The sequence below is a fragment of the Chrysemys picta genome, chromosome 5, assembly GCF_011386835.1.
Source record: "Chrysemys picta bellii isolate R12L10 chromosome 5, ASM1138683v2, whole genome shotgun sequence".
Lineage (NCBI taxonomy): Eukaryota > Metazoa > Chordata > Testudines > Emydidae > Chrysemys > Chrysemys picta.
The window spans coordinates 78,894,069-78,914,178 of NC_088795.1; the positions used below are offsets into that span (position 1 = coordinate 78,894,069).

The 20,110-nt window shown below is 44.7% G+C and overlaps 2 protein-coding genes across 4 annotated transcripts in view; both read left to right on the top strand.

The window, feature by feature from the left end:
• The window catches only part of TENM3 (teneurin transmembrane protein 3), a 2,213,160-nt gene that overhangs the window by 558,501 nt on the left and 1,634,549 nt on the right, over nucleotides 1–20,110 (top strand). The window lies entirely within an intron of this gene.
• LOC135983693 (uncharacterized) lies at nucleotides 15,629–18,419 on the top strand. The gene is made up of 2 exons (XM_065596694.1): nucleotides 15,629–16,545; nucleotides 17,360–18,419. Exons 1-2 carry the CDS (start codon nucleotides 16,155–16,157, stop codon nucleotides 17,689–17,691), a joined length of 723 nt encoding a protein of 240 aa, XP_065452766.1. The 5' UTR covers nucleotides 15,629–16,154; the 3' UTR covers nucleotides 17,692–18,419.

Below are 20,110 nucleotides of genomic sequence, written 5' to 3' on the forward strand. Positions count from 1 at the left end.
TCGTTGTGTGGATGGGTGCAGGGTTAATTAGATTTAACACTGCTCAATTCAACATAACCTCCTAGTGTAGACCAGGCCTTAGTTTTGTGAGATCTTTTTGAATTTCTTCAGTCTGCTTTGGTCTTAACTATCTTGAGATATCTGCAAACTTTGCCACCTCACTTTTTACCCCTTTCTCCAGATCATTTATGAATAAGTTGAATAGGATTGGTCCTAGGACTGACCCTTGGGAAACACCACTAGTTACCCCTCTCCATTCTGAGAATTTACCATTAATTCCTACCTTTTGTTCCTTGTCTTTTAACCAGTCCTCAATCCATGCAAGGATCTTCCCTCTTATCCCATGACAACTTAATTTATGTAAGAGCCTTTGGTGAGGGACCTTGTCAAAGGCTTTCTGGAAATCTAAGTACATTATGTCTACTGGATCCCCCTTGTCCACATGTTTGTTGACCCCTTCAAAGAATTCTAATAGATTAGTAAGATATCATTTCCCTTTACAGAAACCATGTTGACTATTGCTCAACAGTTTGTTTTTCTATGTGTCAGACAATTTTATTCTTACCTATTGTTTCGACTAATTTGCCTGGTACAGATGTTAGACTTACCCGTTTGTAATTGCCGGGATCGCCTCTAGAGCCCTTTTTAAATATTGGCGTTACATTAGCTAACTTCCAGTCATTGGGTACAGAAGCCGATTTAAAGGACAGGTTACAAACCTTAGTTAACAGTTCCGCAACTTCACATTTGAGTTCTTTCAGAACTCTTGGGTGAATGCCATCTGGTCCCGGTGACTTGTTAATGTTAAGTTTATCAGTTAATTCCAAAACCTCCTCTCGTGACACTTCAATCTGTGACAGTTCCTCAGATTTGTCACCTACAAAAGCCAGCTCAGTTTTGGGGAATCTCCCTAACATCCTCAGCCGTGAAGACTGAAGCAAAGAATCCATTTAGTTTCTCTGCAATGACTTTATCATCTTTAAGCGCTCCTTTTGTATCTCGATCATCAAGGGGCCCCACTGGTTGTTTAGCAGGCTTCCTGCTTCTGATGTACTTAAAAAACATTTTATTACCTTTTGAGTTTTTGGCTAGCTGTTCTTCAAACTCCTCTTTGGCTTTTCTTATTACATTCTTGCACTTAATTTGGTAGCGTTTATGCGCCTTTCTATTCGCCTCACTAGGATTTGACTTCCACTTTTTAAAAGATGCCTTTTTATCTCTCACTGCTTCTTTTACATGGTTGTTAAGCCACGGTGGCTCTTCTTTAGTTCTTTTACTGTGTTTCTTAATTTGGGGTATACATTGAAGTTGGGCCTCTATTATGGTGTCTTTAAAAAGCGCCCATGCAGCTTGCAGGGATTTCACTTTAGTCACTGTACCTTTTAACTTCTGTTTAACTAACCCCCTAATTTTTGCATAGTTCCCCCTTTTGGAATTAAATGCCACAGTGTTGGGCTGTTGAGATGTTCTTGCCACCACAGGGATGTTAAATGTTGTTATATTATGGTCACTATTTCCAGGCGGTCTTGTTATAGTTACCTCTTGGACCAGCTCCTGCGCTCCACTCATGACTAAATCTAGAGTTGCCTCTCCCCTTGTGGGTTTCCGTACCAGCTGCTCCATGAAGCAGTCATTTAAAGTATCGAGAAATATTATCTCTGCATTTCGTCCTGAAGTGAAATATTCCCAGTCAATATGGGGATAATTGAAATCCCCCACTATTATTGAGTTCTTAATTTTGATAGCCTCTCTAATTTCCCTTAGCATTTCATCATCACTATCACCATGCTGGTCAGTTGGTCGATAATAGATCCCTAATGTTATATTCTTATTAGAGCATGACATTTCTATCCATAGAGATTCTATAGAACATGCGGATTTGCTTAAGATTTTTACTTCATTTGATTGTACATTTTCTTTCACATATAGTGCCACACTCCCCCTGCACGACCTGTTCTGTCCTTCCGATATATATTTATACCCCGGAACGACTGTGTCCCATTGATTGCTCTCAGTCCACCAGGTTTCTGTGATGCCTATTATATCAATATCCTCCTTTATCACAAGGCACTCTAGTTCACCCATCTTATTATTTAGACTTCTAGCATTTGTGTACAAGCACTTTAAAACTTATAGATTCTAGGACTGGAAGGGACCTCGAGAGGTCATGGAGTCCAGTCCCCTGCCCGCATGGCAGGACCAAACACTGTCTAGACCATCCCTGATAGACATTTATCTATCAGGGATAAATGTCACTGTTTATTTGTCTGCCCTTTTCTGATGTGTCAGATTCTTTTTTATGTGAATGTTTATCATCTGATCTGGCCCCTACTTTATCCTCTTCCATCCTCTGCTCCTGACTATAACCTGGAGATTCTCTATCATTAGACTCTCCCCCAAGAGAAGTCTCTGTCCGATCCGCATGCTCCTCTGCAGCAGTCGGCTTTCCCCATCTCCTAGTTTAAAAACTGCTCTAAAACCTTTTTAACGTTTAGTGCTTGACACGCAAGCAACCCGCAGGTTGATAACCACTGAGCTAGATCAACATTTTGTGTGAGTGTAGAAATTTCATTACTTTTTAAGACATTTAATTATTGCTCAGCAACAAGAGTCCAAGACCTTACAAGTCACACAAGGACTCAAGTGAATATTGGAGGCTGAGCAGGAACTGATCCATTTCTTCCTTGGAGAAGAAAAGATGGGGATGGGGGGAGAGAGACATAAGTCTTCAAGTAAGTAAAGGTAGATATAAAGAAGAGGATGACACATTGTTCTCCTCTACCCACTTAGGACAGGACAAGAAATAAGAAGCTTAAATTGCACCAGGGAGATTTAGGACAGACATTAGGAAAAACTTCCTACCTGTGAAGGTAGATAAGCACTGGACCAAATGACCTAGGGATTTTGTGGACTCTGTCATTGTATGTTTAAAAAAAATGGTTTAGACAAACACCTGGGATAGTCTAGACAATACTTAGTCCTGCCTTTGAGTTCAGGGGATTGGACTAACCAACCTATTGAGATCACCTCCAGTCCTATGATTTTTCTGATGAAGTATTGTTTGTTTACAAAGAATGTGCACAGAGTCCTGTTTCCCTGAACTCTGAAAGAATCAGAAACCAAGAAATTTGTTTGCTCACAGTTCCAAGCTTCATTCTAGCCAGCACACTCTCCACTTTGCTGCCTTTTGCTCTCTGTAGGGCTGCCACCTCCAAATCTCAGAAAAACTAGCTTCCAGATATGCCCCCACCCCATGCTCCTCTTCCCCTACGGGTGCCACACACCCACGTAGCAGCCTGACCCCCCCCCTTACCAATGCTCTCTTACCCTACCCTTCTCAGGATCCTCAACCCTTGAAGCTCCCCTCCCCTGTACTCCTCTTCCCCAGGAGCTCCTGCCTCCTGCTGTCCAGGCCATACCACATAAGAACAGCCGTACCAGGTCAAACCAAAAGTCCATCTAGCCCAGTATCCTGTCTACCGACAGTGGCCAATACCAGGTGCTCCAGAGGGAGTGGACCAACTGGCAATGATCAAGTGATCTCTCTCCTGCCATCCATTTCCATCCCCTGACAAACAAAGGCTAGGGACACCATTCCTTACCCATCCTGGCTAATAGCCATTAATGGACTTAACCACCATGAATTTATCCAGTTCTCTTTTAAACTCTGTTACAGTCCTAGCCTTCACTACCTCCTCAGGTAAGGAGTTCCACAAGTTGACTGTGCGCTGCGTGAAGAGGAACTTCCTTTTATTTGTTTTAAACCTGCTGCCTATTAATTTCATTTGATGACCCCTAGTTCTTGTATTATGGGAATAAGTAAATAACTTTTCCTTATCTACTTTCTCCACATCACTCATGATTTTATATTCCTCTATCATATCTCCCCTTAGACTCCTCTTTTCCAAGCTGAAGAGTCCTAGCCTTTTTAATCTCTCCTCATATGGGATCGGTTCCAAACCCCTAATCATTTTAGTTGCCCTTTTCTGAACCTTTTCTAGTGCCAGTATATCTTTTTTGAGATGAGGAGACCACATCTGTATGCAGTATTTGAGATGTGGGCGTACCATCAATTTATATAAGGGCAATAATATATTCTCAGTCTTATTCTCTATCCCCTTTTAATGACCCCTAACATACTGTTCGCTTTTTTGACCGCCTCTGCACACTGCGCAGACATCTTCAGAGAACTATCCACGATGACTCCAAGATCTTTTTCTTGACTTGTTGTAGGTAAATTAGCCCCCATCATATTGTATGTATAAATCTTCTTAGAGCTCTCAAATTTAAGTCATTTTGGAGTGTGGGGGGCTCTTTTGAGGCCTCCATGAAGTGGACAGACCCAAGACTCTCCAGTGGGGGGGAGAGGGGGTAAAGGAGAGGCAGTGGCCTCCTAGCCTCTCCCACCCCACTCCTTACCATAGCCTCCCTGCTGGTGACAGGTCTGTCCTGTCTCCTGGCCAGTCTCCAGCAGTGAGATGAGCCACCATGGTTTTGGCAGCCATCAGGTGAAGGCCTAGCTTCCTGCAGGCAGAGCAGGACCCAGATGCTAGCCAAGCTGTGGTGTATTCCCAACCATGATGTATGCTGCTCTGTTGTGCATGCAGTTGCATATATGCAGGCCCTCTAATTCCAAGAAAGGCTGGTTACACCTTTAGACCAGCAACGAGCTGGCCAGTAGAAAAACTGGCCAGGTGGCAACCCTAGCTGGCTTTTTGGGTACTTTTCCCTGCCTGTTTTCTGGCTGCTTCTGCTCACCAACACAAATACTTCCTTCAAACAGTACCCAGTGAAGCTCTTCTGACTACCTTGCATGTAGACTGTGGTTTGGGTGGTGGCTCCTAGTGTGTAAACAATTTTATTACAAAAAGAAGCTTAATTGTCTTCTATTTCATCTGAATGATGGGCATATGTCACACCCAGCAGCATAAAAGCTGTTTTACCTGAATTCCATCATACCAGTGTGTTTCAGCAATAACACTTTAGACTTGTATAGCACCATTTCTTTATTCAAGAATATAAAGGTTGTAAGATTTAATTTATATCTGTAAACAATACCCCAGTGAGGTAGATATTAATTATAACCATTTCATAGGTGGGGAAAAATTAATTGAAGTATATGGAGCTAGACCAGGTCTATGATGAGTCAGCAATGGAACCCAGGAGCCCTGTTCCCTGTCCTCTGCCCTAACCTGTAGCCTATACTCTCAATGTGTACTTATAAACATATGACAACTGTCATGTGTGCACATGCAAAAGATCTGTGTTCCTATATTGACTGCCATATTAAAAGTGATTTCTATAAAATGGTTGCTAATAGCAGCCTAGGAGAGACTGCTGAAGTAATGTAAATTTCACAGCATGTTGTGTGTTTTTTTTGTGTTGGTAATTTCCCAATGCAGTTTGTGGTTTTGCCGTATGGTTTTCTAATTCTGTTCATGTAGTTTTCTTGGGGAATATCATAGATCTCTCAATATCGAATAACCCTTAACTTTATTCTGTGATTTAATAAAATTATTGATTAGTAACTGTGAATTGATTTTTGTCAGGAGTGTGAATTTACTCATGCTTATTCTGCATGATCTGGTTTGTATATTTTATATACATACAAATAAGAGATCCATTTGATATTCTATCTAGCAGACTAACAGGCCACCTACAGTAAGCTTGTATTGGCGGCAAACAGGAGGAGGCATATTGATTATGTTGGTTTACAATATTTTTTTTGCTCTGCTTTAAAAAAAAAAAAATACACATTTTTCCTCAGAATAACATGCCTTATATTCTATTCCATTCCCCATCTGCTATTCTACTGTGTAGTACAGAATGATTTAGATGTGGTGCTCACACCCAGTTTCCATTAAAATAAATGGGAGATCTACACAAAATGGGGAGAATGGTTCATGAAGGAGAGAATAAACTCCTACAATTTAACGATATAATTTTCTCATTCCTGACAAAACTGTACAGGCGTAAGTCTGCCCAGATGGATCCTTTTGCAGGTTTAGGGCCTAAAACCAACAGTTTAGTCTCTCGGAATTTCCACCATTGTTCTAATTCTACCATAGCTGCTGTCTTCTAGTGGTCAAAGATGAAAATTTACTTGTATGTAAAAATTAATTGATTTAAAAAAAAATGATATAAAGGCTATTCCTGAGCATGGAAAAAGTCAAACTGATTGTAACCCAAAAGTTTAGAAGCATTTGGCTTTGTCTCCTGAGATAGCTAGACCACATCTTGATTGTGTCTGAGGCTTAATAGCTTTAAGACTTTTTGGTTGCATATTTATCTTACCTTTCATATACAATGAGCAGAACTGTTCACAGGGTTCCCCCTGGGAAACAAATATGTATTGAGCAGAAAATATTAAGTTGATGATTATCTATATATTTTTCTTTAAACAATATGGACAATTTGATTAATTTTAGGAAAATCATAAATTCAATTGACAAAGTAAATAAATATCTCCACTTCATCTGATTTTGATTACTGATAGGCTTAGTCCTGACAAACCAGGATTTTTAAATGAGTTTACCTTTTTGCTTTGTTTCTAAAAAGCAAGCAGAAAAATGTAACATTCATATGAAATATTATAATATTGTAACGTACCAATAATTATTTGGGGGGGTGGGAGGAAATTTACTTGTTTCTGGCCCTTGTTAAATTGTTAAAGTTAAAAAAAATTGACTTTTTTTTTTTTTAAGTGTGGTTTATATCAATATGTACTATAAAGAAATAACTTTGATTTTCTTCTCATTTACCATTGAGAGGTGGTGGTGGGTGCTCATATGAGTCTGGATAGATATTGGTTGCATTTTATTGTAGCTAAACTTATGTTTGTTCCTCCTGTTTCTAATCTGTATAATGAGTGTAACAAGGGTGTGTGGGTTTTTGTTGTTGGCTTTTTTGGGGGGGGGTTGTCTCAAAGGTGTTGAGGCTTCATTAGTTAATATTTGTAAATTGTTCAGCAAAAAGCTGAAATTTGCTATAAATGTGCACACTGTAGCACATGCACAAGCAGTAGCAGTTGTGATTGCCTTGTAGGTCAGCTTCCCAGTCGAGGAGAAATCTGTAGATGTATATTAAGGATAACTGGTTGTTTGGTGTGTGTGTGTGTGTGTGTGTTTTTAACGCTGTATATATCCTGTATTCCTTGAGTATTCATAATCCCCATTGATTTCTATGAAAAACCTAGGCACTCCGGGTGCTTAAGGAATTGGAACCAAGCTTAAAGTTGTAAGTGGCTTGGATGTTAATGTTTCCTCTGTCAAAGTCTTTCTCAGGAGTTGAATGTGCGTACACGTGCTTTCAGAAAAAGTAATATCTGAAATATTTCATAAGCAGACTCAGTTCAGTTATATAGTAGTGTGTGAATTTCCCAATCTTAATTAGCCTTACTGGCTTTTTTTAAATCGTTACTCTGCAGATATAGAACATTTTCAGGAAGAGGGTAGTATGTTGATGTTTCAGTATGCTCTTCGATACTGTGCAGTACTGGAAATGGGTTGGAGTCGGGTATAATGCCTTCAGATGTGATTTTTATATTCTGGAGTTATAACTCAATCCATTGAGTACATTTACATGGAAATTAAAACACAAATCCTGTTCCAGATGTTTAATGCACAAAGAAGAAAAAGTTATATCCTTTCTACTGTATGTTTTAGAGAATTAGCATCCATCTTTACTTAATTCTGTCAGCTGAAGACTTTGGAAGGATTTCTAAGCTTTCCCCTTAAAAAAAAAAATAGAATAGAGCCCATGATAACCTGTCTCTTAATTTTCTCTTATACTTTTTTTTTTCTTAAGCTGACTGATTTCCCTCTATTTATATCTTCCACATATCACAACGTCAAAGTTAGGATTTCTGGTTCAGTAATGAGAAAAATGGGGGATCAATGCAGTTTTCACAAGGAATACCCTTTGAGTATACATTTCTTGGTTCATCTACAAAATTCACAGTTCTTTTATATCAGATATCAAATACATGTTGTAACTAAAATGTTATATGGCCTTTGATGGGAATTCCTTATGATAAAAATTTGATGCAACCATCTTAATGTGTTTAACCTTCTGTAAATATGTATATATGAATCCATATAAAGACCAATAAAAACCTTAAAACTGATAACACAAATCCTTGAATAAAAAGTGAAGCATTAATAACTTTGTTAAAATTTGTGATAGATATTCATACTTTCAAGGAAGAGTAAATATAAGTATTGTACGTATGACATTCTAAGCTAATATCTGTAATTAATTTCACAGCTTTAGTAGTTTGACATGCTAGGATATTGACTACTTGGTACTTCAATTCAGTTTAAAGCTGATATTGAATTAGGAGCTCCTATAAATTATAATTCTGTTTTTTGTGTACTACAATGCCTTTTTCTGAATGCTCAGTAATGGCTTCTATCAGAGAAATAATGGAACAATTGTTTCGCCAAAAAATAGAAGATGTAGTTTGAGAATGGCGCGTACAATGCAGAGGTTTTAAGAGTGGCTTTAATTTCAGGAATGAGGACGTTGTCTAGCGCTCCAAACGCTACATGGTTTTAAGTAGTCCTGAGTCAAACCATCCTATTCCAGACTTCCTAGTGATTCCCAAAACATGAGTGGTCATTCTAGCCCTTTGTTCATGGTGCTGTGAAGGAACACTTGGCTGTCCACAGGACAAAGAGTTGGCCTATTGGATTGTGGGATACTTTTGGCAGACTTCTAGAGCATAAGTCTAGTGGAGCTGTATCTCCACTGCAAAGCAATAGAGCTTGAACCATGGGTCCCTGCTCAACTCAGGCTTGGATCATCCACCTAGAACAGCACCATTTTTGTGTAGATGGAAGGGGGGTAAGCTTGAACCTGAGTTCAAACCCTGGGCTTACACTGTGGTGTGGATATATCCTAACTCACAGGCTTCCCTGAATTGGGAGTTTAATGCCCTTTTTCTTTTAAAAAGTGGTGGTAGGGAAGAAACAAAAAAGTGTTTATAGCTTTGTCCTTCCTCCCTTCACAGTATAAACTGATATAAACCAATCACTAAGGCTTAAAGTTGGTCACTGATGTTTCCTAAAGCTCAAAGACTATTCACTGCCTCTCACAACAAGGCAGGACTGATTTTGAACTTGTGGAACCCATGAGCCCACAGCTTTGGGTCCTTTTGAGACTTCAGAGCACCCAGATTTATGTGGGTCTAGGGAAGAAGCATTAGGGCTATTGCAAATATTTGCCTTCTAGCCAACAGCCAGCTTTTTAGCTGTGCTGGCTCCTTTCCGGAGGGTATAGTGTATTTATATCTTACAAAATACATATGAAAAGAGCCCATTCCAGGCTTTGAGTGCCCTGCCATTTTTTTTATTAAATTGTAGCACTTCGATAACTCAAACTCTGGTTGCAAAGAGTTGCACCTTCATTGTATGCAAAGAAGTATTGTTTAGTAACCTAAGTATGAGACAAGGGGAAGGGCACCAGTTTATCCTGAATTAATCCTGACTCTGCTTATGACTTTTGCATCCTTGGTCAGATCAATTAACATTTGTCATATTTGCAAAAAAGGGATACTATTTCTTACTGGCAAGATGTAAGATGCTAACATTCAGCATAACACACACACAACCTTGCAGGAGCTGGAAGTCATGTGGTCCCAGATCCACTCTTACCCTCAGCTTATTTGGAGGACTGTCACTTCAAAAATATATTTCACTATAGGCAACAATGCATGATCCCCTACACAAGGAGGGTTGCTAAGATCTGAAGAGTCCTCTTCCCCCCCCCCCAAATATTAAAATATTCTTCAAAAATATCATGTTGACCCTCTAGTAATGTGATCATGGGAGAAGGAAGTTAGTTACAGTCAGAGAACAAGACAAACAGTAGTGGTTGTAAACCATCAAATCTTTACTACTCTACTGTAAGCTTTTAATTCTAGGCCTAGTTTCTTGACTATATTCTGTTTTGCACTTCACATTTTCCTTTTACCTAGAGTTCCTAATTATCTCTGCAGAGGTCTTATAGTTCATTGGACTGGAGTCATTACATTACAAAATACAATGACAACTGAAGTTAATCAAACTAGATGTGACAAATAAAATATGCAGTTATTGAAACTTACTATAATATATAGGACTTTAAAACTACTCCAGTTCTGTAAAATTCCATTATTTTTGTCTCTGTTTCTAGGTCAAATTATAATAGCTTATTTTCTCTGAATAAGTCATATCTTCGTTCTGAAATAAAAAAAAATAACCAGGTAAAATAAGCAAAAGTGATCCCACATCAGATATTTACAAGTCAAGCAAATAAATGTGATAGGAGACAATTACAGCCATACAGACTATGCTGTCATCAGAACTATAATTTGTGTGAATAAAGTAGTCCTCCATATATTCTTGATCTCAGTGAAAGACAGGCAAACACTGAATTTGACTGGAGTGGGCACAGTATATAATAATGCTACATATTTAATCTGTCAGCCTGCAACCTTATATTTCATTACCGTGCGTGGACTCATCTAAGCTATTGATTTCCATAAGATGTAGCCTTAGTTTCTAACTGATCAGATCCATTAACTTTTTCTAGTTGAGTAATATGTTTTACAGTTGCTAATTGCAACTGTAGATATTTAATTTTCCTTCCCCTGATCCCTGCTTCACTACCACCACGCAAAATATGGCAACCTGGCAACTTTCTTCTGGAGTGCATTTAAAAAAAATAAATAAATCCTGCAGTGATGAAACAATAAGTTGTAAAATTGTGTTTGCAATGACTCATTTGAGCCTTTTAAAAATATAACTTTGCTAAATTCATGTGCAGTAATAAATGTAAAACAATCTGCAAACTTTAACTGACACAATCCTAATGAGATCCAACCTGAATTAGCTTTCCATAAACCATTGTCCGATGAAGGGTATGGGTCAATGTTACTTAGTTGGAGGTTAGTCAAAATTAAGTTGTAGACATGGGAGGCCAAAAAATCATATGAATATGCTGGCTGGTTATTTAGTTGAATCAAATAAGCTGCTTATGACTTTTATTGCTGCTTTTCCCATATATTCACTGCTCATACATAAACAATTTTCATTTAGGTATTTTTTCCTTATCTACTAGATCAAATGGGAAGAGAGGTGATAGAGGATGGCTTGCTTAAAAAGTTCCCTTCCCAAATCCTTTCTCTTCTCTATACAGGTCCTGATCCTGGAAATCTTTACATATGAGAGTATTCAAGTGGAATTACATACATATTTAAGTGATTACAGGACAATGACCTTAAAACCTGATACTACCAAATGCAGACAGATCTTTTCTTGGAACCCTATTGATTTAATGGGGTACAACTGGGGTCCTCCCATATAGAGCAATTTCCAGTATTGGGGCCTCACCCTATAAGTCCTTTAAGGCTGTGACAGGTGTTTGTATGTTCTGATAGGCAGGAAGATTGCTTTTGGATGCTAAATAATAAACCTATATTTTATATAATCAATCAGTATGCAACTGATCTGTTCTGCTGGCTTGTAAACATGTAGGCATGTGTGGCTCTCCCTCACTGTGAATCTCACAGGAAGGCTATGCTTCTTGGCTGTCGTGCCCCGGAATAACCATCTTAGACAAGGGGGAAGTTCATAGAATCATAAAATCATAGATGATAAGGATTGGAAGAGACCTCAGGAGGTCATCTAGTCCAGCCATCTGCTCAAAGCAAGACCAACACCAACTAAATCATCCCAGCTGGGGCTTTGTCAAGCCAGGCCTCAAAAACCTCTAAGGATAGAGATTCCATCCCCTCCCTAGGTAACCCATTCCAGTGCTTCACCACCTTCCTAGTGAAATAGTGTTTCCTAATAGCCAACGTAGACCTCCCCCACTGCAACTTGAGACCATTGCTCCTTTTTCTGTCATCTGCCACCACTGAGAACAGTGGAGCTCCATCCTCTTTGGAACCCCCCTTCAGGTAGTTGAAGGCTGCTATCAAATCCCCACCCCCTCACTCTTCTCTTCTGCAGACTAAACAAGCCCAGTTCCCTCAGCCTCTCCTCGTAAGTCATGTGCCCCAGCCCCCGATTATTTTTGTTGCCCTCCGCTGGACTATCTCCAATTTGACCACATCCTTTCTGTAGTGGGGAGGCCCAAAACGGGACACGCTACTCCAGGTGTGGCCTCACCAGTGCCAAATAGAGGGGAATACTCACTGCCCTCAATCTGCTGGCCATGCTCCTGCTAATGCAGCCCAATATGCCGTTAGCCTTCTTGGCCACAAAGGCACACTGCTGACTCATATCCAGCTTTTCATCCACTGTAATCCCCAGGTCCTTTTCTGCAGAACTGCTGCTTAGCCAGTCTGTCTCTAGCCTGTAGCAGTGCTTGGGATTCTTCCGTCCTAAGTGCAGGACTCTGCACTTGTCCTTATTGAATCTCATTAGATTTCTTTTGGCCCAATCCTCCAATTTGTCTATATCACTCTGGACCCTATCCCTATCCTCCAGCCTATCTACTTTTCTCCCCTGCTTAGGTCATCCGTGAACTTGCTGAGGGTGCAATCTATCCCATAATCCAGATCATTAATAAATATGTTGAACAAGACCGACCCATGGGGTACTCCACTTGATACAATCTGCCAACTAGACATCAAGCAATTGATCGCTACCTGTTGAGCCCGACAATCTAGCCCCAGCTTTCTATCCACCATATATATATAATATATATATATAAAGAGAGAGAGAGACTTATCTCATAGAACTGGAAGGTATCCTGAAGGGTCATCAAGTCCAGCCCCCTGCCTTCACTAGCAGGACCAAGTACTGATTTTTGCCCCAGATCCCTTAATGGCCCCCTCAAGGATTGAACTCACAATGCTGGGTTTAACAGGCCAATGCTCAAACCATTGAGCTATCCCTCCCCTCACACCTTATAGTCAATTCATCCAATCCATACTTTAACTTGCTGGCAAGAATACTGGGGGAGACTGTATCAAAAGCTTTGCTAAAGTCAAGATATATCACGTCCACCGCTTCCCCTTGCTGCTCACCTCCTTCCCATACTGTGTTGCCCAGGACAGCAGTGTGGGAGCTGACTTTGTCTGACCTTGTCTGTGACGTTAGCAGTCTCAGGGCTCAATCCCTTCAATGGGGTCGAGCTGTCCAGAGACCCAAAGCCCTCAGATAGCGCAGGGCACCAACCGTCTAAAGCCCAACCCTCAGGCAGGGTAAAGTCTGGGAACCCAGGCCCTCAGACAGGGCAGGGTACTGAGCACAGTCTAGGGCTCCAGCCCTCAGTCCAGACAGAGCAGGGAATAATCCAGAGTGCAGTACCAGCAGTCTAGGGCTTCAGCCCTCCGGCAAGGTGCAAGCACCCAACATGGTCTCTGGGGCTCAGACAGATGATAGATTCCCACTGGTTGAAGGTGGGGTGGCTGCCACCCCAGGGTTTCAGGAGTAGGGGAGCACAGGCCCACCCAGATCCACTGTGTCCCAGCCCAGGGCCCTAACAGTGGCAAAGTTATCTGCCACTGGGTCAGTGGGGATACAGCCGCAACACACTGAACCGGACTCAGGCAGCAACCCAGCTGGACTGTAGTCTGCTGTCCCCGGGCCACTTCCTACCCTTCCCTTGGGGTGTACCCAGCTCTCTGGGTTGTCCTCCATCTCCCCTGCAAGTAGTAATCCCAGTCGCTCCTCAGCATCAGGCGTGTCTGGTAGCTCAAGTAGTTCAGATGAGTCCACAGGGCAGGAGCAGTCTCAGGGCCAGATTAATGTTTTGTGGGCCCGGCGCCAAACGTATTTGTGGACCCCCATGGTGGCAAAGGAGCAGGGCGTGGGGAGGTCAGTCCCCAGAGCAAGGGGCCAGCCAGGGGCAATGAGGCATAATATGGTGGGGCCAGCCCAGCTCCACCTAGCCCAGTGCAAGGGCACAATATACAAACGGCAGTTGCCAGACACACACTGGCCTGTGCCAGCCCTGTGCTGCCAGCGTGCTGCTTCCCCTCGGGGGTGGGCCCATGCCATGCCACACAGCCCCCGACTTCCTATGCCCGGCGTCCCCCAGAACTGCTATGTCCAGCAGACCCCCTCCCCACCACCACAAATGCACAGCGGCCTGTACACCACCACCCCTGTCCAGCACCCCCCACACAGCTGCATCACTACTGCCCAATGCACTTCCCCACAGCCCACCACCACAACTACACAGCACCCCTCCCCCCCCACTCCCCAGCATCCCAACACTCAGACCTCCCACACTGGCCAGCAGACCCCCGCACACACCTCCAGAGACCCACTCCCTCACACCCTGCCCCATGGTCACACTCACCATCCCTGCTGGAAGGTGACAGCATCTGCCAGGCTGAGCTGGCAGCACGGCCGGGGCCGGTCCAGTGCCAGGGCAGGGAATCACTCTGGCCTCTCGGGAATGGTGCGATTAGCCAGGCCAGAGTCTGCTCCCGCCCTGGCCGGACTCCCTCAGGACCCACTTGTCTGGAGATAGGGTGACCATACGTCCCCGTTTGGCCAGGACAGTTCCCTTTTTGAGCTCTATCCCGGCCATCCTGACTTTTTTTGACAAAAACGGGCATTTATCCCCTTTGCTCTTGCCAACTGATCTTGGCAAATAAACAAATACCCAGTTTACCAAAAAAAGTCCAGTGCACCCCCCTAGTGGGGTGTGGAGGAATGTGTGTGTGGGGGGGTGATGCATGGTGTAAGGCAGCAGGGCTTTGGGGGGGGGGGTCAGCCCCAGCCAGAATGACATTTGAGAGGGTTAGGGGCTAGCCCCAGCTCCTGGCAGTGGTGCGGGGAGCTGAGGTGAGGGAGGGGTCAGCCCCTGTCCTGGCAGCGGCATGTGGAGCTCGGGGAGTGGGGGGTCAGCCCCTGGCTGCGGTGTGGGGAGCTGTGGGGGAGGGGTCAATCCCAGTGTCGGATTTAGAGTTAGTGGGGCCTTGTGCGCAGCTTCATTTTTGGGGCCCCTTCTTGGGACTCTGCCAAGAAAAAGAACATTCTCTCTCATCTCCTCCCCACCCCTGTTTTTCATTCTTTTTTTTTTTTCTTCATCCTCCTCCTATAAGTAGTAGCAAGTAAATGAAAATAAAGTGAGGTATCTTGATTGTTCTTGTATTCTAACTTATTTTTCCACAGACCACTTGAAAATCACCATGGGCCTCAGTGGACCACTTAATGATCTTTCCAAATACAGTTTGTACTGTAGCTAACTATTGTAAAGTACTTTTGATAAGAGTGCTTTATTAAAAAAAATGTTGGGGTGTGGAGTTTGGCCAGGACTTAGGGTGCAGGAGGGGACTCAGGACTGGGGGTGCAGGGCCTGGGAGGGAGTTAGGGTGCAGGAGCAGGCTGGGGGTTGGGGTGCAGGATCTGGCCAGGAGTTAGGGTGAGGGAGGGGGCTCCGGGTTGGTGCAGAAGGATGGGGGGTGTAGCGCTTACCTGGGGCAGCTCCCATTTGGTGTGAGAGGTGTAGGTGGGGGTGGAAATACTGCGTACAGATGTGGTCTCCTCATCTCAAAAAAGATGTACTGGCATTAGAAAAGGTTCGGAGAAGGGCAACTAAAATGATTAGGGGTTTGGAATGAATCCCATATGAGGGGAGATTAAAGAGGCTAGGACTTTTCAGCTTGGAAAAGAAGAGACTAAGGCCTGGTCTACACTACGGGTTTAGGTCGACTTTAGCAGCTTTAAATCGAATTAAGCCTGGACACGTCCACACGACGAAGCCCTTTCTTTCGACTTAAAGGGTCCTTTAAACCGGTTTCTTTACACCACCTTTGAGGGGATTAGCGATAAAATCGGCCTTTGCGGGTCGGAATTGGGGTAGTGTGGACGGAATTCGACGTTATTGGCCTCCGGGAGCTATCCCACAGTGCTTCATTGTGACCGCTCTGGACAGCACTCTCAACTCAGATGCACTGACCAGGTAGACAGGAAAAGACCCGCGAACGTTTGAATTTCATTTCCTGTTTGCTCAGCGTGGAGAGCCCAGGTGACCACGCAGAGCTCATCAGCACAGGTAACCGTGATGGAGTCCCAGGATCGCAAAAGAGCTCCAGCATGGACCGAACGGGAGGTACGGGATCTGCTCGCCATATGGGGAGATGAATCCGTGCTAGCTGAACTCCGTAGCAGTAAAAGAATGGCAAAGTATTAGAAAAGGTCTCCAAGGCCATGAAGGACCGAGGCCATAACAGGGACACACAGCAGTGCCGCGTGAAAATTAAGGAGCTACGGCAAGCCTACCACAAAGCCAGAGAAGCAAACGGAAGGTCCGGGGCAGAGCCGCAAACTTGCCGCTTCTACGCGGAGCTGCATGCCATTCTAGGGGGTGCAGCCACCACTACCCCAACCGTGTGCTATGACTCCGTCAATGGAGAAACACACAGGGAAGACAGTTCGGGGAATGAGGAAGATGAGGATGGAGGTACTGTAGGTAGCTCACAGCAGCAAGGAAGCGGAGAAACCGGTTTCCCCAACAGCCAGGATATGTTTGTGACCCTGGACCTGGAACCAGTAACCCCCGAACTCACCCAAGACCCTCAGGGCACACAGGAGACCTCTGGTGAGTGTACCTTTGTAAATATTTGTAAACATTACACATGGTTTAAAAGCAAGCGTGTTTAATGATTAATTTGCCCTGGCAATCGCGGCCAGTAAATCTACTGGAAAAGTCTGTTAACGTGTATGGGGATGGAGCGGAAATCCTCCAGGGACATCTCCAGAAAGCTCTCCTTCATGTACTCCAGGCCAGTAGCACGTAGTCTGGAATCATTGCATAACAAAGCATGGCAGCGTATGGTCCCGGTGTTTGCTGGCATGCAGACAATATCCATTCCTTATCTCTCTTTGTTATCCTCAGGAGAGTGATATCATTCACGGTCACCTGGTTGAAATGGGGTGATTTTATTAAGGGGACATTCAGAGGTGCCCGTTCCTGCTCTTCTGAACAGAAATGTTCCCCGCTGTTAACCACGCGGTGGGGGGAGGGGTGAAGTGATCATCCCAGAGAATCGGGGGTGTGTGTGGGGGGAGGGGGGGGAGGTTTACTTGGGTTTGTGCCGCATGTTAACCCGGAAACCGCTGCCTCTCCTTTTACATTGAAAACCCATTTTAAATGGCCAACCCAATTCATCCTTGATATGGGAAATGCGCTGCTGTTTGAAACCTTTCCCGCATGTTAAGAAGGTTAACAAAGCCAAAAGACTGTGGCCTACCATGGCTGCCTGCAAGCCGAAATATGTTGCCTGGGGCACTGCGTGAGTGATCTCTCATACCAAACCGGCAGGCAGAGGAAAAATGCGACCTTGTAATGAAAGAGTGTACCCATTGTTCTCTAAAATGTCTTTTTTAACCACCTCTCCCTTCTCCTCCACCAGCTGCAAATGTTTCTCCTTCGCAGAGGCTAGTGAACATTAGAAAGAGAAAATGGAGGACGCGGGACAATATGTTCACGGAGCTGCAGATGTCCTCCCACGCTGATAGAGCACAGCAGAATGCGTGGAGGCAGTCAATGTCGGACATGAGAAAAGCACAATATGAACGAGAGGAGAGGTGGCGGGCTGAGTGGCGGGATGAAAAGAGCAAGTGGCGGGCTGAAGATGATAGGTGGCGTCAGCTTGCAGACAGACGGCAAGAGTCAATGCTCCATCTGCTGGAGCATCAAACTGATATGCTCGAGCGTATGGTTGAGCTGCAGGAAAGGCAGTAGGAGCAGAGACAGCCGCTACAGCCCCTGTTTAACCAACAGCCCTCCTCCCCAAGTTCCATAGCCTCCTCACCCAGATGCCCAAGAACACGGTGGGGGGGCCTCCGGCCACCCAGTCACTCCACCCCAGATGATCGCCCAAGCATCAGAAGGCTGGCCTTCAATAAGAGTTAAAGTTTTAAAATGCAGTGTGTCCTTTTCCATCCCTCCTCCCCAACCCATCCCAGGCTACCTTGGCAATTATCCCCCTACTTCTGTGAGGAATTAATAAAGAATGCATGAATGTGAAAAAACAATGACTTTATTGCCTCTGCAAGCGGTGCTCGAATTGGGGAGGGGTGGGGTGGTTGGTTTACAGGGAAGTAGAGTGAACCGGGTTGGGGGGGAGGGGTTGGAGGGTTCATCAAGGAGAAACAAACAGAAGTTTCACACAGTAGCCTGGCCAGTCACAAAACTCGTTTTCAAAGCTTCTCTGATGCGCACCGCGCCCTGCTGTGCTCCTCTAACTGCCCTGGTGTCTGGCTGCGCGTAATCAGCGGCCAGGCGAGTTGCCTCAACCTCCCACCCCGCCATAAATGTCTCCCCCTTACTCTCACAGAGATTGTGGAGCGCACAGCAAGCAGCAATAACAATGGGGATATTCTTTTCGCTGAGGTCTGAGCGAGTCAGTAAGCTGCGCCAGCGCGCTTTTAAACGTCCAAATGCACATTCCACCACCATTCGGCACTTGCTCAGCCTGTAGTTGAACAGGTCCTGACTACTGTCCAGGCTGCCTGTGTACGGCTTCATGAGCCATGGCATTAAGGGGTAGGCTGGGTCCCCAAGGATCACGATAGGCATTTCAACATCCCCAATGGTTACTTTCTGGTCCGGGAAGAAAGTCCCTTCCTCCAGCTTTCGAAACAGACCAGAGTTCCTGAAGACGCGAACATCATGTACCTTTCCCGGCCATCCCACGTTGATGTTGGTGAAACGTCCCTTGTGATCCACCAGGGCTTGCAGCAGCATTGAAAAGTACCCCTTGCGGTTTATGTAGTCGGTGGCTTGGTGCTCCGGTGCCAAGATAGGGATATGGGTTCCGTCTATGGCCCCGCCACAGTTTGGGAATCCCATTTCAGCAAAACCATCCACTATTGCCTGCACGTTGCCCAGAGTCACTACCCTTGATATCACCAGGTCTTTCATTGCCCTGGCAACTTGGATCACAGCAGCCCCCACCGTAGATTTGCCCACTCCAAATTGATTCCCGACTGACCGGTAGCTGTCTGTCGTTGCAAGCTTCCACAGGGCTATCGCCACTCACTTCTCAACTGTGAGGGCTGCTCTCATCTTGGTATCCTGGCGTTTCAGGGCAGGGGAAAGCAAGTCACAAAGTTCCATGAAAGTGCCCTTACGCATGCGAAAGTTTTGCAGCCACTGGGAATCGTCCCACACCTGCAGCACGATGCGGTCCCACCAGTCTGTGCTTGTTTCCCGGGCCCAGAATCGGCGTTCCACGGCATGAACCTGCCCAGTGACACCATGATTTCCACATTGCTGGGGCCTGTGCCTTGTGAGAGGTCTATGTCCATGTCAATTTCCTCATCACTCTCTTCGCTGCGCTGCAATCGCCTCCTCGGCTGGTCCGGGTTTCGCCTTGACATGTCCAGGCTCTGCATATACTCCAGGACAATGCGCGTGGTGTTCATAGTGCTCATAATTGCCGCGGTGATCTGAGCGGGCTCCATGATCCCAGTGCTAGCTATGGCGCCTGGTCAGAAAAAAGGCGCGAAACTAGTATCTGACGGACCAGGAGAAGGAGGGAGGGCGGGAGGGCCGAGTGACGACATTGCGTACAGGTACAGGTACAGGGAATTAAAATCAAGAAAGGTGGCTGTGCATCAGGGAGAAACACAAAGAACTGTCACACAGAATGGTCCCCCCAAAGATTAAACTGAAAACCCTGGGCTTAGCAGGCCGTTGATTTCACGGAGGAAGGGGAAGCAAATGAATACAGAACAAATCTATTTTTTACATCTTAAGGTGGCAGCCGACGGTGCAGCATGAGTGATAGCCTCTGAAGTACGATGACGACGGATACCAGTCATAATATACCATCTTCTACCAAAAGGCAAGGGGCTGCTGCTGTGTAGCAATGCAGCCCCACGTCTGCCAGCCCCACGTCTGCCAGCACCCAGATCGCCCTCGGCCTCTTCTGGGTGCTTAGCAGACAATACTGGGCAATTGGCAGAAAATAGTATACTACAACTGATAGCCATCATCATCGAGACAGTAGCATGTCTGCCCAGGTGCCCATGATTGACAGCCACTGCAGTATGATGAAGACGGTTACCAGTCATAATGTACCATCTTCTACCAAAGGGCAGTGGGCTGGTGCAATGCAGCCCTACGGCTGCCAGCCCCACGGCTATTAGTCATGCTA